This window comes from Thermobia domestica, chromosome 9 (genome assembly GCF_964235325.1).
Source record: "Thermobia domestica chromosome 9, izTheDome1.hap1.1, whole genome shotgun sequence".
Lineage (NCBI taxonomy): Eukaryota > Metazoa > Arthropoda > Insecta > Zygentoma > Lepismatidae > Thermobia > Thermobia domestica.
Window position 1 is genome coordinate 209,279,542 of NC_137462.1, and position 17,382 is coordinate 209,296,923.

Consider the following 17,382-nt stretch of genomic DNA (forward strand, 5'->3'; position numbering starts at 1 on the left):
CCTCGTAGTTCCACCTTACTTTATGCTCGAAATTTCCATGTTTGACAACCATTTCTGGAAGTTAGCTATTGCTTTCTTAACCACTGTTTTTGCACATTTAGATTTCGGAAAATATTTCCACTTTTAGTCACAATGTCAATTCGTTTTAGAAAACGTACATCACGCGGATTTTGCAGCAGTTATAGGCACACATCTACTCTCCTTTGGGCCTGAGTTGATGTCAGCTCATGTGACACAATCCGGCAGAATCTGATGTTTTTACCCTGTTCGTGAAAGTGACACACTCTAGTGGACTGAGACATGGCGAGTTGGTTGACAGTCACCGTACACTGATGGATGGGTTTTCCTCAAATGATGTGTCGTCTGACCTTAGGATCTGTTACCCTGGGGCGACCGGACCTTGGCTGATCATCGACATATTTACAACCTTCATGAAATGTCTGGAACCAATGAGTTGCTTTGCTGTTTCCTGCACCTTCCCTTTCACATGACAGATGTTTTGGATTGCTGCTGCAGCGTTATGCCTGAGTTTGAATACATATAGTACAAGCTCACGTATCAGACTTTGTTGAGCACCAATCATCTCCATTGCCACTGAAAACTGACTGAAGATTGATGAAATGGCGGTCACCGTGTTAAATAGTCCGTTTGCCACACTACCTCTTGGCCCAGTTTGACCGTGGACTTACGGTAAATCACGGTATATATATATGTACGCTTGTTGTTTCGGTTGTGGAAATATTGCAAGACTTGCGACTCATCTTCGTAAGTTAAAGCGGTGTTAATGATTTAAGATTAAACTTCATTTTATTTGTTAAATTTATTTGTATTTGTAAGCTCAATTACATGTATTCTTGTCATTAGTTTGAATTACAGTTAGTGGTTTTTGAGGTTAACATTCTTTTCAGCACCTCAAACGTTATAAGGCATATGATATGTGAACTTACACCTTAACGTGGGATCCAAACAAAGTTCCTATTAGGGAACTGCAAAGACGTGTATGAATTATGCTGCATTATAATTTAATATCGAAGTTCAGTAAGATATGTATATTAAAGAATAGCTTTTCATTATTGTAGTTTGGATGTTTAACAATGGATTGTTGTTCACTTCAAATTTGAAAGTGTGTGTATTTGTGCTGGAACAGTAAAAGAATAAAAACTAACTATATAATATATTTTAATCTTATGTAAATATATTAATATGATGATTTTTCTTCCGTAGAAAATTTATCAAATGAAGAACGGACTTGGGAAGAAATAATGCAGATAAAAGCAGTCCCTGTTAATATGGCTCAAAAACGAGAGCTGAAAGCCAAACTTCAGGTAAGTTTCTACCCATAACGGCTGACGCGTTTCGGGAGAGAACTTACAAATGTACATATGTTCCTCATATGGAGGAACAAGAAGAAATTTTACCGTCCCCTTTTCTGAAAGAAGCATAGTTACAAGCTTTTGGCGTACGAAAATTGTGAAGGTCAAATAGCATTTCTAAAATTGGGTTTTGGCGAGTTTCAAAGCTGTACGGAAGTCGTATTGCAATGCAGTTGTCAGTCTGGGAAAAAATAGGCAATCCATCCATTTTATGTCTTTCGTGACGGTTTCAGGTCTATCGGAACGTAAATCCCTTTTAACCTTTTTATACCAATTAATTAATAATGGGACTGGATGATACCTCTTCATAGTGCCTAGCTTCAGTAAATGATCAATCTCTATCTGCAAGTCTGTTTTTAGACAGGTAAGTCGATTGGCACGTTAGAAAAAAAAAGTTTCGGTATTACAGAATGAGCAGAGCTATATAATATATGTACTGTGTACTGGCTGTAGGCTTGTGGTGGATAGTAATACTGAACTTACTAATGAACTTGAACTATTTGTTATATCTTCTTATATTTAAATCTAAATAAGTAAGTCTATCTTACTTTTCTTTCCCAACTGTAAATCTCAAATTACTATGATACAATTCAATCTTTTCACTAAAAAATTACGCTGTTACTAAAATTCTCGTATCTTTGTACGAGAAAGTACGTCGTCCACATACCTATAATAGCGTACCGTAGCAGTATGTGTTCTTTTAGAATCTTACTTTCAATCGCGTAAAGTATCAAATTAACCAACAAAGGTGAGAATGGGTTCCCCATAGCTTCGATCTGGTTGTAAATATTACCTTCAAACGAGAAGATATATTTTAAGCAACATTCAAGAACCTTGAATATTTTGTTCACTTTGAAGGTACTAAGGTTTTTATTGTACATGACATATGTTAGATAATAGATCTAACAAGGACGTTTCCTTTATGTATCTTTGGCAGGCCATAAATTATGGGTGATCCAGGTCAGGGCTTTAGTAGTGAAATCGCCTAAAATACATGATTTGGTAATGATTCTGTTGGTATTGGCCACAACTTTTTGCAAAGGGTTAGATTCTAATATATGAACTCCCTTGAACGTTATCCAATTTTTTTACATTTCCTTTGGTATGATGACACATTTATTTCCTTTCAGCCGTTATACACTAATTACTATGTTGTGACAACCACTCCTTGAAATCATAAGTCTAGTGTATCGTTTTTTCTTTTGGTCTTTGTCTTTGTGCTTTACGAGTACTTAACGTATTTAAGGCCTGTATGTATTGCAGGTATACAGTTGAATCTGAATTTTTTCCTCATATTTTGATCTAACGTTTTAACTGGTGTTTCCACGAATGAAACAAATTCTCTGTCTGAGGTTTATTAAGTTTAAGACTGACGAACTATTCTGAATAATGGTTCGAATTTCTGTGATGCAAGTACCTAACTTAAATTTTGGACGTATGTATCAATGTTGTTAGTTCTATTCTTAGTGTTACGTTTGGCGTTCCAATTACCTCCTATTTTTTTCTTTTTAACCGATACTATTTTTCTTTTGTTACATTTTCAACTTAAGAAGATAACAATAAATTCATTACTAATATCAACCGCAAGCCTGCCGCCGGTACACAGTACATATATTATACGCGTACATATATTATAAATCTCTCACTCTGCAAGTACCAAAGCAAATATTTGGAAAAATTTGTTTTTGCGTGCCATTTAACTTACCTCTCTGAAAGCAAGACTTACAGATAGAGATAGACCATTTATTGAAGCTAAGTAGTATATAAATGAGTATCCAGTTCCATTATTAATTAATCGGTATAACCAGGTTAAAAGAGATTTCCGTTCCGATAGACCTGAAACTGACACGAAAGACATGCGAGGGAAAATAAAATGAAAACCGCAGTTATTTTTCCTACTAGTTTACTGCAGGGAGAATGTTTGCTTTTACATTATTTTTCTACATACCCAGTACAGTGCATTTACGCCATCGGATAGGAGGTCCTTCGATAGCGCGAAAGAAAAATTCTTTTGGTTGATGCTGTAGCCGCTCGTGTACCACCGATTGGACATTTTCAACAGACTTGAACCTCTGCCCTCAAAGCTGCTCCTTTAATGGACCAAAAATGTGGAAATCTGATGGTGCCAAATCTGGCAAGATGGCAGATGTGGGAGACACTTGGGAAGGGTAGGTCTCAATGGTTTTCATGATTGCACGAGCAGAATGAGGGCGGGCGTTATCATGTTGAAGCAAAGCATAACACCTGTACTCAGCAATCCCCTCGCTTTGTGCGTATTGCTGGCTTCAAATGGTCCTTGAGAAGGTCGATGTAGGTGGCACCAGTCACTGTAGTACGTGAGGGCATGGAATGTTCCGGAATAGGACCAATCTTATCCCAGAATAAAGTTAACATGACTTTCTTTGCAGAGGGCTGGTTGCAAAACTTTTTTGGGTTCGGCGAAGAAGAATCGCCATTCTTTGCTTGCACATTTCGTCTACGGTTGAAAATGGTGCACCAAACTTTCATTCCCGGTGACAATATCGACTAGAAAATCGTCACCCTCCTTTTCATAACACTTTCAGCAGCTCTTGACATGTATTAACCCGACGATCTTCCAGTTCTTGCGTCAGTTGTCGAGGAACCCACCTAGCAGACCCTTTTCTGTAGCGGAGTTCGTTATGCATTATGTGTCGTACTAAACCGAAGCTCATATTCAGCATGGGAGCCAATTCAGCCGGGATGACACGCCGGTTTTTCTTAATAAACTGATCTGTTGCAGCTATGGACTCCTCTATCACAAGCCGGTGAGTGAGCAGGACAAAGAGCATCAGTCAAGGAAGTCATACGTATCTTCTGTGAATTTCTTGCACCACTCATAGACTTGTCGCTGTGAGAGACAGGCATTCCTACGCTTCGTCTTCATTCTCTGATGAATATCAACGGGTTTCACACCTTCATTTCATAAAAATCGAATTAGCTGTCACTCATCTCCAACCTCATCTACCGGCAGTGCTTTATACTACCAGCTCGGAAAGACATCGAAGACTGTGCAGATTTTCAAACGCCTAAAAAAGATTTTTAATGGCACCTTTGCGGCTTTTAATCGATTCTCCTTCGTATAATGGTTGGGATTTTTCGTAGATTGACAACTGCATTGAATAAAATCTATACGCAATACAGTTTCCGTACAGCTTTCAAACCCCTCAAAACCTTAGAAAAGAACATTATCTAATTTGAATTATTACATGGATCCCAGTGAAAAATCGGGTATTTATGAAATAAAATGCGGTTGCCATGAGAGTTACATAGGCAAAACCAAAAGAAATCTAAAGGTCCGTGTTAAGGAGCATATCAGGGATTGAAAAGCGAAAAGCCTTACATCGATCTGTCGAAATATCTAAAAGAAACGCAACACAATGTAGAAGATTCAAAAATTTGATCAGGAGTCAGAAATGAAGTGGAGAAGTTTGCATTTAAAAAGGTATTTATTCATTGAAATAAACCAAAATTAAATTTAGACAAGGGATAAGAAGCAATAATTTCAAAATTAGCACAGCAATTATGTAATAACGAAATACCAGCACAATCTGGCAAGCTTTCACTAAAGAGCAAATGAGCACACAAATCGACGCCGTCATATTACAACTTGCATCACCACCACTTGATGTGTAATCGTTGAACTTGACAAAGTGTGTCCCAGCACTGCTCTTTCCTTCGTAGTTCATTCCATTTTATTCCTTGATGTTTTTTCTTCTGCCTGTTTTTATCCTCCGTAACCAAGACTTTACGGGAGAGTCGTAAGCTTAGAAGTACAAATAATATTCATGAATTACAGAAATCTGTTAGTAGAATGATCATAAGATATTCCTTTAAATATAATGCGTTTTATGTAACTTTCTTTCGCCTTTCGCCTTCTGAGGAGCACTATGGTTTCAACGATAAATCTTTCTCTTTTTAATATATATAAAACCTCTGTCCAGAAAGTTCGGTGAAGGATATCACTGCTCACGGTCTTAAGAGTGTGCCACCGCCGCATTCCGCGCCGAACAAGTCGACATGTCTGAACAGAGGTAGCGCAACAAATATGCTTATTGTGTGTTAACAGCACATTATGGAGTGAAGGTGTAATGCGCACGGTCGAAACCAAAAATGAATACCAAAATGGAGCAGCGAATGAATATTCTGTTCTATTTCAAACTTGGAAAAATCAGCGAAAGAGACTCATAAAATGCTGACAACGGTTTATGAAGAACGTTCTGTCATCTTAAAGTGTGATTATGAGTGCTTTAAACGTTCTGAGAAGGGCGGAACACCATAGAAGACGTTCTCCGAACTGGCTGGCGTGCCCTGGACAGACAGAATTTTGGGAATTTTGGGCCAGAATCGTTATGTGACAGTGCGAATGATAGAGGAAGAAGTGGGAATTTGACGTCAGACGGTCTACCTCATAGTGGCCCAGGGTTTGCGTAAAACACAAGCTTTGTTCCAGACTCGTGCCCCACAGTTTGACGTCAGAACAGCTTCTTGACGCCTGCGGAGACCTCATCGACATGGATCGAAACCCAAATTTCCTGAAAACCATCATCATGAGCGACAAGACTTGGTACCTGAGGTACCACCCCAAGGCAAGCATCAAAGTAGGGAGTGGCACGGACCAGAGTCGTCGAAAAGCAAGAAGATGCGAAGAGAGAGATCCCGAATTAAGACAATGCTCGTGCTGTTCTTCGACTCGGAGGATCTCATCCATAAAGAATTCTTCCCTGAGGGCGCCACGTTAAATGCCGCTACGTAAATGGAAATACTGAAACATCTGCAGCAACTGATCAAGCAGGTACGCCCTCAGTACGTTAGGTAAGACACCGGACCCTGCTGTACGACAATGCCCGGCCACATACTGCCTTTCTAGTGCAGCAGTTCCTGGCCAGCAAGGGAGTTGTGTCAATCACTGACCCTGCTTTCCAAACGTCTCCCTCGGACGTTTTCTTGTTTCCCAAATTGAAATCTGAAGGATCTGAGGGTTTCAGAAATTTCATACATCCAACGTAATGTTACGACTCAGCTGAAGGCAATTCTTAAAGAGAGTACGCCAGGAATTTCAAGGACTTGTACAACCGTTTCCGGAAATGCATTACCTTCGAAGAACAGTAACTGCTGTTTCAGACAAGACAACAGTCCAGTCGAAAAATAGACACATTCACCGAACTTTATGGACAGAGGTTATATATATATATATATATATATATATATATATATATATATATATATATATATATATATATATATATATATATATATATATATATATATAAAATATTGTAATAGTAACAAACAGTAATAGTTTTATGACTAACTTTTTTTTAAAAGAATATTTAAAAATGAGAGAGAAACTGTTGTTTTAACTTGTATTTTAAATACATTTACGAAATACTATAAGTAGGATAGGCACTAATGCTAAGGAATCATCATCTTTAGTTTACGGTACTATATGATTCACTGAAAAAAAAATCAGTAACGATCAACATCCAAGAACAGTAATGGTTGTATCATGGTAGTTTTAAATAGGAATGTACTTTGTAAAATTGTAATTTTAAAGTTTTTGAACAAAAGATCTGTAAAATTAAGAGTAGCATAATTGTAGTTAAAGCCGCTCTACACGTGTCGAAAAAAAAAAAAAAAAAAAAAAGAAATACTTTTTTTCTTTGTTTCTTATATCTAGAGAGCTACAAAGTTAAGACTTCAAGGATTTGAGCAGTTCAAGTGGCAGAGACGAAAAATGTGGCAACAAATGAAAAGTAGATGGAAGGAGATATTTTCAAACTTGGAATTATGGCAGCATAGTTTAAAGAAGATTGAAGGCAATTTCGGAACAGGTGTTGTGGCATATTTTTTATTTGTGAAGTGGTTAATGTTTCTGAATTTGGCAATCTTTTTTTTAATATTCTTATTCATTGTCCTCCCAACTATTTTGCTAGACAGTGTAGACTCTGGAACATGCATGGATCCTAGAATGGTTCATGGCGATTGTTGTTCTAACAGAACGATAGTCGAGTGTTGTTCAGCAATGTATGTAAATCAATCGAGTGAAGAAAATTTTGTTTTAGATATAATACAGGGTACAGGATGGATGGAGAAAACATTATTGTTTTATGGGTTTTATTCTGCAGAAGTATTTACCATTGATGCTCAAAGACATCTGTTTTATGATTTGCCGCTTGCATATATTGCAACAACTGTAATTTATTTTATCTTGAGTTTGGTTGCAATTGTAAAGTCGGCTGCCGAAGGTTTTAAGGAGCGTTTGTTGGAAGGGGAGGGTCAGTTCTACCAGTATTGTAATTTAGTTTTTGGGGGATGGGACTTCTGTATTAATAACGAAAAAGCTGCTAATATCAAGCACAAAGCGTTATTTAACGAAATCAAAGGGTGTTTGGAATCAGAAAGGCTAAAAGAAGAGAGGCAGAGCAGATCAAAAGAAGAAAAGATTAAACTTATTTGTGTTAGGGTAATTATCAACATAATTGTCTTGATAATTCTGATTGGAGCAGGAGCGCTTATTTATTTAACCTTTAACTTTCATATGAAAGAACGAAAAGATCGACAAGAACCAATCACAGTTTCCCAGCACTTACTTGTGTTGGTATTGGAGTATCTACCATCTCTTACTATTGTCGGACTGAATTTGATTATACCATACTTTTTTTCTTTCCTCGTCACACTCGAAAAGTACAGTCCAGCTTTCGTAGTAAGGATCAATTTGTTCCGAACAATATTCCTTCGCTTAGCTTCTCTTGGAGTTCTTATGGCGTCGCTGTACTTGACAGTATCATGTGACGTTGAACCTGATAAGTGTGGTAATGATCACTGCAATACTCCACTGTGTTGGGAGACATACGTCGGACAGCAGATATATAAGTTAGTTATTCTCGACTTCGTTGCTTCAGCTCTTATTACATTCTTTATCAACTTACCACGCATGTTGATTGCCAAGCATTTTGAAAGTAAATTTGCCAAATTGATTGGTGAGCAAGATTTCCAGCTTTCTACACATGTTCTTGATGTGGTATATAGTCAGGCTTTGTGCTGGCTAGGAAGCTTTTATTCGCCTCTTTTGCCAGCTTTGGCAACTATTAAATTTTTCTTTGTGTTCTACATTAAAAAATTCGCTTGTCTAGTGAATAGTACTCCGTCTTCAACAGTATATCGAGCATCGAGATCTAGTTCTTTCTTTATGGTAATTCTTTTGTTATCATACGTTTTAACTGTACTTCCTGTTGGTTATTCCATTGCTGAACTACAGCCCTCGAAGGCGTGTGGACCATTCAGAAAGCGAGACACTGTTTGGAGCTTAATAGTTGTCACATTTGAAAAGTTACCAGACTGGATTCAGTCTTTGTTGTTCTTCTTTGGTACGGCAGGCTTTGCTGTACCTGCGTTTATTGTCCTCCTGCTTGCTTTGTATTATTTTTATGCTGTATCTGAAGCTAATAAACACATGGTTGCGGTATTAAAGAACCAACTGATGCTAGAAGGGCATGATAAACAATTTCTTTTAAATAGGCTTAGTGCTTTCATTAAGCAACAACAAGAACACCAAAAAGCGAGCCATCCACATGAATTGACAAACATAACTGATATTTCGAACGAAAGTTAGGAAGGTTACATGAAACCAAAGCAGTGATTTTTCTTTCTTTGTAATATCAGAATTTGTATTTCATAGTTTTTTAATACGATACTCTTAGATTATATATGAAATGACTGATGGTGATCATTCCTGTTTGTCTGATGTGCGAATGCATGACTGATTATTACTTCCATTTGTCTTATTATCATTTTTAGAGTGAGCACATAATGAATATTTTGATTTGTGAGTTGGCTGTGACTAGTACTGATTTCATCTTTATAATCATTCTGCTATGTATATTGAAAATTAATTTCCATATTGTTTGAAAACCAGCTTTTGAAACTGTATGCCATAGGAGAAAATGGATTATTGCTAAGGTATAATGTGAATGATTTTAGAAACCTAATACACGACAAAGAAGACAATTACATTTTCAACACTATAAAAGTATTGCATAGCTCATAACGTAAGCTTGTGTGATGTAATAAAGACGATAAATGTGTTTTTTTAATCGTTTGTGTATGTCAGTTATCGAGTATATTGTGAAGTTGAATTAGCTCTTGTACAAACTTCGAAATGTACGTTCGTACATGTAAAACAGTTGTGCAATATTGTATTTATATTTTGTTGAAGTTAGCTTTGCGAGATGTTTGTATTTATGCTTTTTATTATAATTATTTTGTGCTTATTGAAGATATATACATATATATATTTATGTATTATTAAACACACCAGAACGCAGTGTAAGACAGGAGTGCACTTTTTTTTCTGTGTTCAGTGGTTGAATAGAAAGTGGATCCAATTTCTGGATATCTTGAACTCGTATCTTGTGTATATGTGCGAAGTTATTTATTATGTCAAGGTGAAGTGCTTTTCGATGCTTCTTCCGAATAGGATAAATTTTATACATAATTATTACTGGTTGGCTGAAGTTTTTAAAGTAAAAAATAAATAAAAGTGCATAGTGAGAACATTTTGAACTATAAAATTATTAATCAGTGTGTATGCTGACAAGACTGAAGCAGTTTTGTAACCATGAAAATAATACCAAATAGCTCTAAACGTTGAGAAAGCCGTGTTTGCACATCAACAGTTTGCTGTTAAATCGGTATGATACTTCTGTCAATTTTTATATAAGTATTAATAGGATTCTTTTATATTCAATAAATGGGAATGTGTTAATGAGATAAATCCAAGTACAAAGCAAAGCAATTATCACTAATTAGTCTGTATTTAGTGTCTGGAAATCTATAGTTTCTAAAATAGAACAACAGTTGAATGATCGATTTGTAGCGGTGAAATGTTCATAGTGCTGAGGCTTTCCTGTAATATACGATGTACTGTGTTCTTGAGCACGAACAAAAATTCTTGGTTAGGTCATGTAGGTAATCTGATATATGATGATAATCATCAAAAGGGAACTTGAGAAAAGATCCGGCGCTATGTTTCGGTGAAACAACATGAGCCAATATTTGCATGAAATAATTCAGTGTTATATTTCGTAAAACACGTGTCTAATTACGTGTAAATGTTCCCTCTCCCCAAAAAGTAGGTTGGCTTGAAATTGTTATGTATTCAACAAGAGTTCGAAAGTGGTTCTAAGGTAACTAACTTGGGAACCTTAGTTGTAACCCTTAATCTTCAATCTGTTCGAGTTCGCGTTTGGGGATCTGAGTATCGTGCTGGGGTCTGGAATGCTCCTAAAATTATTCCTCGATGAAACTGGACCTATGACGAAACATTAGTAGGAAACTGAAAACATTTATGTTGTGTAGCGCATATAGTTAGTTATTAAAAGTTCCACAGTTAGAGCAAGACAAGGAATGGGATAAGTTAGCGCTTCTACATCATTCCCCGACGACTCTGGACATACAGTAGGGCATATTGTCTCGGGGAGGGCTATCACCATAGCCATATTTAATACAATGTTCAAGGCCTTTTAACAGTAATTTCTTGTCTGAGAGCATTGAATTCATGAAATCACATAGTGCGTGACGTGCTGAACTCGCCGTCTACCTAATGTACTTGAAATAAAATCTTAATTATGTCACTCCATTTAGTCGTCTGCGCTCCATGAATAATGTTGATTTTCATGTCCGGATGCTGTGGGGCACCAATAGAATGTGTGCACATTATTGTCTTTTAAAGCTGAAAGTGCGGTGTACATCTTTGGTTAACATACTAACTGCCGTATTAGTTGAATTTAACTCACGCTAGTGTTAAGTCCGGCACCTCATGAATCAAAAATAACTTAAACGTAACTTTATTGTAATAGTCTGATGGGTGGTCCTTTGGGTAAAATTTTGCAGTTGTTTTAACATATTAATTTATGTTTTTATTGTTACAATACGTTCTTAATTTATTTTAGTAACAAAGCACCGGGGTCTCCAGGACTTTTAATTATTTATTTTTTTCTAGTGTAGCAGTCAGTGTGTTAAAGTTTGAAAATACCTAATAAGTCACTGTACTGTGCTGTTAACCTCATACACATACTGACGACAATGTATATACTGACTAATATATATATATATAAATATAAAATTTGCGAGATTGAAAGCATGACATTGTTCAACTGGAACACCTGTATTTGATAGTCGTAGTTCATCTCATTGTCACATACCCGTCCTGAATACTGCAGAAAATTGCCTTGCGGATACCGTTAGCAAACATCATAACCACTAGTATCTCATGAAAGTTCGATTCTCGGTGGGAACAGAATTTTCGATGTTGATCCAGCAGTGTTAAATAGTTCGAAGCTACTTGAACTAAGAGCAGACTGGGTCAAGAAAACCAGGAGACTACGTGCTAATGTTTAGAAGGAACGCTTTCCTTTCTTTTCTAGTAGAACGAAGTAACGATTTAGTACTAAAGGAATGTTGAAAATTTTTACGTTCCTTTGGGAATTACTTGTAAGGTATATATTTAAAATTTTGTCGCTGGTTGTGCTAAATGGTGTGTGCAGTAATAAAGCGCGAAACGATTAGGTTCGAGCCTACCAACATCAGCTCTGCTATCCATGAAAAGCTGTGCGACTAATCGAGTCCGTGCATAATGACGTACAAGGCTCCAGACTGCCTTGGCAAAAATTATGTCTTCTACTTGCATTTCTCATAGAAAAAGAAAATATCGTTGCTCAGTGTAAATTATACAGCAAGACTCGAAGCAAACGTGCAGAAAATCGTCTAATTTACAAGGGTGCCGAGGTAAGAAATTCTACTTAGGACTCATTTATCTTGATCTTTTTTCCTTTCTTCGGGATTTATACATACTTGGTTTCTGATAATCTAAGATAGTTACATTTAGTATTTACTAAGCTACAATGCTTGGTACGAATTTTATGAGGAAAGACATTTCCTTTGCGTTGTCTCACAACTGATCAGCTTAATACAGCATGTTTGTGTTGGTCACATTATCACGAGCGGCATTGTAACGTAGTCACAGTCACGTACATTCCCAATTAATACCATAAATTAATACAAAATAATTATAGACATTTATTTCTGTATAGGAATGAGGAACGACGGTACAAAAATTGTAGTTATTTTAATGTGGAGTCTGCAATCGTAACTGATCTTCATAAGAAATTTGGCAACCTAGAGCAAATCACAATGCTTGATATTACTCTCAGCTCACGTGTTCTGGCTTGGTTCTTTCTTGCGTTAGTTTGCGTTTAAGGGAATAGCCCTTTAAACGCCTGCCTTTACGTACAAAATAAGAATACTTTTAACGTAATGGGAAAATGTGCTTTTCTATCTTGCAGCAGGTGAGAGAAGAGAGATGGGCGGGAAGGTGGAGCCCTTCAGCTCTGTGCCGGTTTTGGGCACTGCATACGATGAAGGTGACGGTAGGAGGAAAGACGTGGTAGTTAGAGAGAAAGAATGACTCATATCGTTTCAAGGACGAGAGGTCTTCGCGGTATGTTTTCTACCAAGGATTATATCTTCTTTACGACACTCATATACAAAGTATTATGAAGAAAAAATAAAATACTTTCTTAATTCACTTCAGAATTTAGGAATTTGGTAACATAATTTTATTTTATTTTTATTTATTTATTTATTTTTATTTTATTTATTTATTTTTTGCAAGCGTTTAGAGAACAAACTAATATTCTCGAACCACATTTTAAATTGATTTGCCTCTTAAGAAGTTGCTGTGAAAGGGAGCATGCGAAACTACAGACAAATATGTAAGTGTTAGACTTATAATTCAAATAAATAATTAGAAAATAGAGAACAGCCAGTTTTCAAGTCATGTAGTGTAGGTTTAAGGCGGAGAACACCGCGTTGGTTAAATTAGTTGGGTCCTCGCTAGATTTGAGGAATTTCATGCATATTTTGAAGCTTTCTCATGGATATATTTGGTTAGCAAACACGTCTTCTGCATAGAGTACCAGGGTTGAATTCCCAGTAGAAGCACATGTGATTCAGAATCATCGTTAAAGAGTAAGTCTACATCTTGGTGCTGAAAATGAATTGTCGAATGAATTCTCATTTGTGTTACAAACGACCGAATGAATACTTGAATTTTAGTGCATTATGAAAATATTATCATGTCCCTATTTTACAAGTTAATGAATATTATAAATATATGAGAAATGAGACCATTTAACTTTTTATCATTATTTTTTTTTTGGGGGGGGGGTATCTGTTTTAAATTGCACTGTTAATAAATACGTATGTTAATTGGTATGTAACCAAATGATGATTACAGAATTAACTGAGAAATTCATTTTGAAGAAATAGAGCAGTGTTGGCAACATTAATTATTTTCCACTTCTTGAATAGCTTGAATTCTCTGTGCTAGTCAAGAGTTTAAAATTAAATAATTCTGTAGAACATATACGTGATATATGATTATGCAGTCTTAAATTTCTTTTTATTTTTTCTGTATTTTTGTACCTCATATCAGAATTTAAAGAATAGCTTCGAAGTGCAGAATCATTAGAGGACCCAAAGGCGGGGATTGATTTTACAGAGGAGGGGTACAAAGCCTGTTTCACCGCCATTGTCGATGTGACTTCCTTTTTGTAAAATCCTGAAGCTGCAACTGCGCATTACTATACCTATGCAGGCTCCTTTCAGGGATTCATTGCCATAATGGAAATTAATTCAGTATGGTTTCCTTATTGGTGGTGCAATTTATGTTCACGGAGGTGAAAATAACATAAATATGTCAGCTGAAATTGTTGAAACTTTTGTTGTGTATTGAAGCATGTTTGGCTATCATTAGTAACGCAGTCAAAACTTACGTTTTGGGGGTTGACAAAAGATTACATCTACCAAAATTTTAATTCCTGTTAATCGCCATTAACAGATTATAACATGTCTGAACAAATATCTGGAAACAACAATATAAATCAACAACTCTTGGATGCCAATGCTTGGTTTTTTTCTTTTGACATAATTTCTATCTCGTTATAAGTATAATTCTTTTACAGCACTTTGAATTCCTTTTTCATTTTTCATAACTTGAGTTGAGTAGTTATGAATATAGAAAAACCTAGTTGGAATAACAAGAAAAAAAGTAACAACTTTGGTCCCTATGTGCATTAAATTGCTCACTTGAGTGAGTAAAACTTTTGAAGATTAATTTAATGTAAATTACATCACTTTTAGGCCTGTATATCAATAGTACGCTAGGATAAGATTCAATTCACTTAAATTCAACTCGTTCCTCTTTTTTCCTTCTTTGAAAATTACATCACGAATAATAATGCTAAAGAATTACTAGTCAAATATTTGATGCATAATATCATTATACTTGTCATGAGACCGGACTGCTCATATTTTTATATATAGGTTACCACGTTTATTGATATCATAAACTCCTGGTTGCAACTCCTGCCGAATCTAGGTATATACGCAGCCCCTCCAGAAATTTCTTTCATTCCACCATTTATTATCTTATTTTCCTTGTTTCCATATGTGCGTGTGTTCTGCCATTTATATTTGTGATGACTTCATTTCTTGCTCGACCTTTTCTTGTTCTTCCGAAAATGTTTTATAGCAACACCATCTCCGTTGCCTGGATTTTTCTCTATTCTTTTCTTCATCGTTACCCATGTTCCCACAGCGTAGACTGTTAAGGATACGAAGTATATGTTGTATATTAGCAGTTTAGTGTAGCTATGTTCTTGTTTCACATCAGATATTTCACACTTGCGTAAAATCATCTTTCCTACTGTAGTCACGTATTGCTTGCTTATTTCATTCTGCTATTTTCAGTGGCTTGTATTTGTTTCTTTCTTTTGTTGGGTGTATTATTCCTGCCATATTCTTCAGTAGATTTATCACAAGCATCTACATTAGTGTTTGTCCTTTGTCGGTTTCTCTCCCAGGTCATTATGTTATCTTCGAATATAGACATGTTTCTGTTGCTGTGTTAATGTCCTGAAACTGATTTTAAAATAAGGTGAACGCTGAAAAGATATAACACGTTCTTTTAAAGAAATGGAACCTGATTAGGGCAAAGTTAGTTTTTAAATTACATTTTCCGAATACTAAAGTTTACCTGTACTACCTGTATGGCCCAATTAAACATTCGGTATTTGGCCAGCGAAAGCTTTTTGTAAGCTGGAAAGATACTAGGATTATTATTATATCAGTATTTCCAGACGAGTAATTCAAATATTTAGTATATATTGATAGCTGATACCTACCTTAGTAAAAATCAGGATCCGATTCGTAGTTGTCACTATCCAGATCAAATTAAGAAAGTATAAAGAAAAGAGAAATATCCACGACCTGTGAAAAACTTTTTTATGAAGGTGTATTGCACTAAGTTCGTGTTAGGAACATTTGAAAAGCTAAAAGATTTTGATTTGAAATCCTTGTCGCACACTGCTCACGAGTTGAATCTCGTTAGAAGGGTGTCTGTACGATATTTTTAAGTCCAAAATTTCAAACCGATTTCGTGCCCCATTACTTTTAGAAACTAAAGCAGGATTGTTTCAGGTGTGTTTTGGAACTCTTGAGAATCTTATGTTTTGAGAAAGCGTTAAAGAATTTTACCGTTGAATATTGCAGTAAGTATCATATCGATTTGACCAACTATTTTGTAATAAAGATCTCGTATCATGTGTTCCAGTCGTACAAGCAAGTAAATACTGTTGTAAGTTTTATATTGAATTGTTAAGAATAATCAAACAGTTAATCGCATTTATCATAGTTTTAGCATTTCTCGTATTCCAACATTTGTACTAAACTTTGTAATTTTAAGTAGAGAAGAAGCTAAGAACATATAGAAGTCTATATATACATACAATTAATGCCAGGATGCACATATTTGAGGATATGGTATTTGGAAGTGTTTTAGCATGTAATATACATCATACATTAGAAAAACAAACTTGAGAATGTATTTGGCTAGGATATGTACAGTATGCAAAACTAAATCAAGTTCATGGTCTTCAAAAACAGATTTTATAGAGTTGTTTTGATTTTAGATTGAAATTTTATTCCAAGTACTCGTTATTGTAGATACTAAGCTTAAATATACGTTAGAAATTTACTTTAATTTTTTTTAAAGAAAGAAAACGAGGCCATGTCTTTAGGAGGTTTTTTAATTTGCTAATCAAAGACTGGCGAGAAAAATACCATGTCTGTAAGGGTTTTTATTAGTTGTTCCTACAAGGTGAAACTAAGTTTAGACAACACTAAAATACGTTACTTATTGAAAAATTAATGAAGTAAAAAATAACTCCTAATATACAGCTTATTCGCTTCCTCTACAGTGAACTCCTTCAAATCCACTGATGTAATCCAAGAATTTGTCGTATTAGAAATAGAAGTACCTTCTTATTATTTTAGTTATGTGAATTTTTGACTAGTCGTTGGAAAGCCTAAATAGCAGGTCTTTTGTCCTTGACTTTGATGGAGAATTTTCATCTACGTATACGAGAACAATCTGTAAAAAAATATAAACTTTGGTTTATTTTTGTTCCTAGTGTGTATTGTTTGAAAAGTTGTATCTGTAGAAACACAGGAATTTAAGTCCTGTGTTTCTACGGATACAGAAAAGCTTGATTTTTTATCCTGTCTGGATTTGATTTTTCACATGAATTTTCGTTTAAGTATTTCTCGATAATCCTATACTTTGTTAACTCAAGAATTAAGTTTCATAGTTTCAAGTAACTATGTATTCAAAAACCTCTTCTCCCTTCCCCCTTCTCCGTCATCAACTAGAAAAAATAGATATACGAGTGAAGATATTCGACACTACACCAAACTGCTTTCAATTACTCTACATTATTTAGTGTGTATTTCTTACAGCTATGTTAAATTTAGTACCTGGAGTTGTACGTAATAATGATGTGGAGTAGTCAGGATTAAAACTGGAAATCAGACGTTTAAGTTCAAATCCTTCGTCTAGATAGCCATTGGCTGTTAAGTACTGTTACAGTTA

The 17,382-nt window shown here is 35.6% G+C and overlaps 1 protein-coding gene across 1 annotated transcript in view; it reads left to right on the forward strand.

Moving 5' to 3' along the window:
* Positions 1 to 16,809, forward strand: part of LOC145660577 (transmembrane channel-like protein 7) — a 70,714-nt gene extending 53,905 nt beyond the window's left edge. The window contains exons 4-5 of the mRNA XM_081725809.1: positions 1,225 to 1,325; positions 7,072 to 16,809. Of these exons, the coding sequence (XP_081581935.1) occupies positions 1,225 to 1,325; positions 7,072 to 9,006 (2,036 nt within the window). The 3' untranslated portion in view covers positions 9,007 to 16,809. The remainder of the gene's footprint in view (positions 1 to 1,224; positions 1,326 to 7,071) is intronic.
* The last annotated feature ends 573 nt before the right edge of the window (positions 16,810 to 17,382 follow it).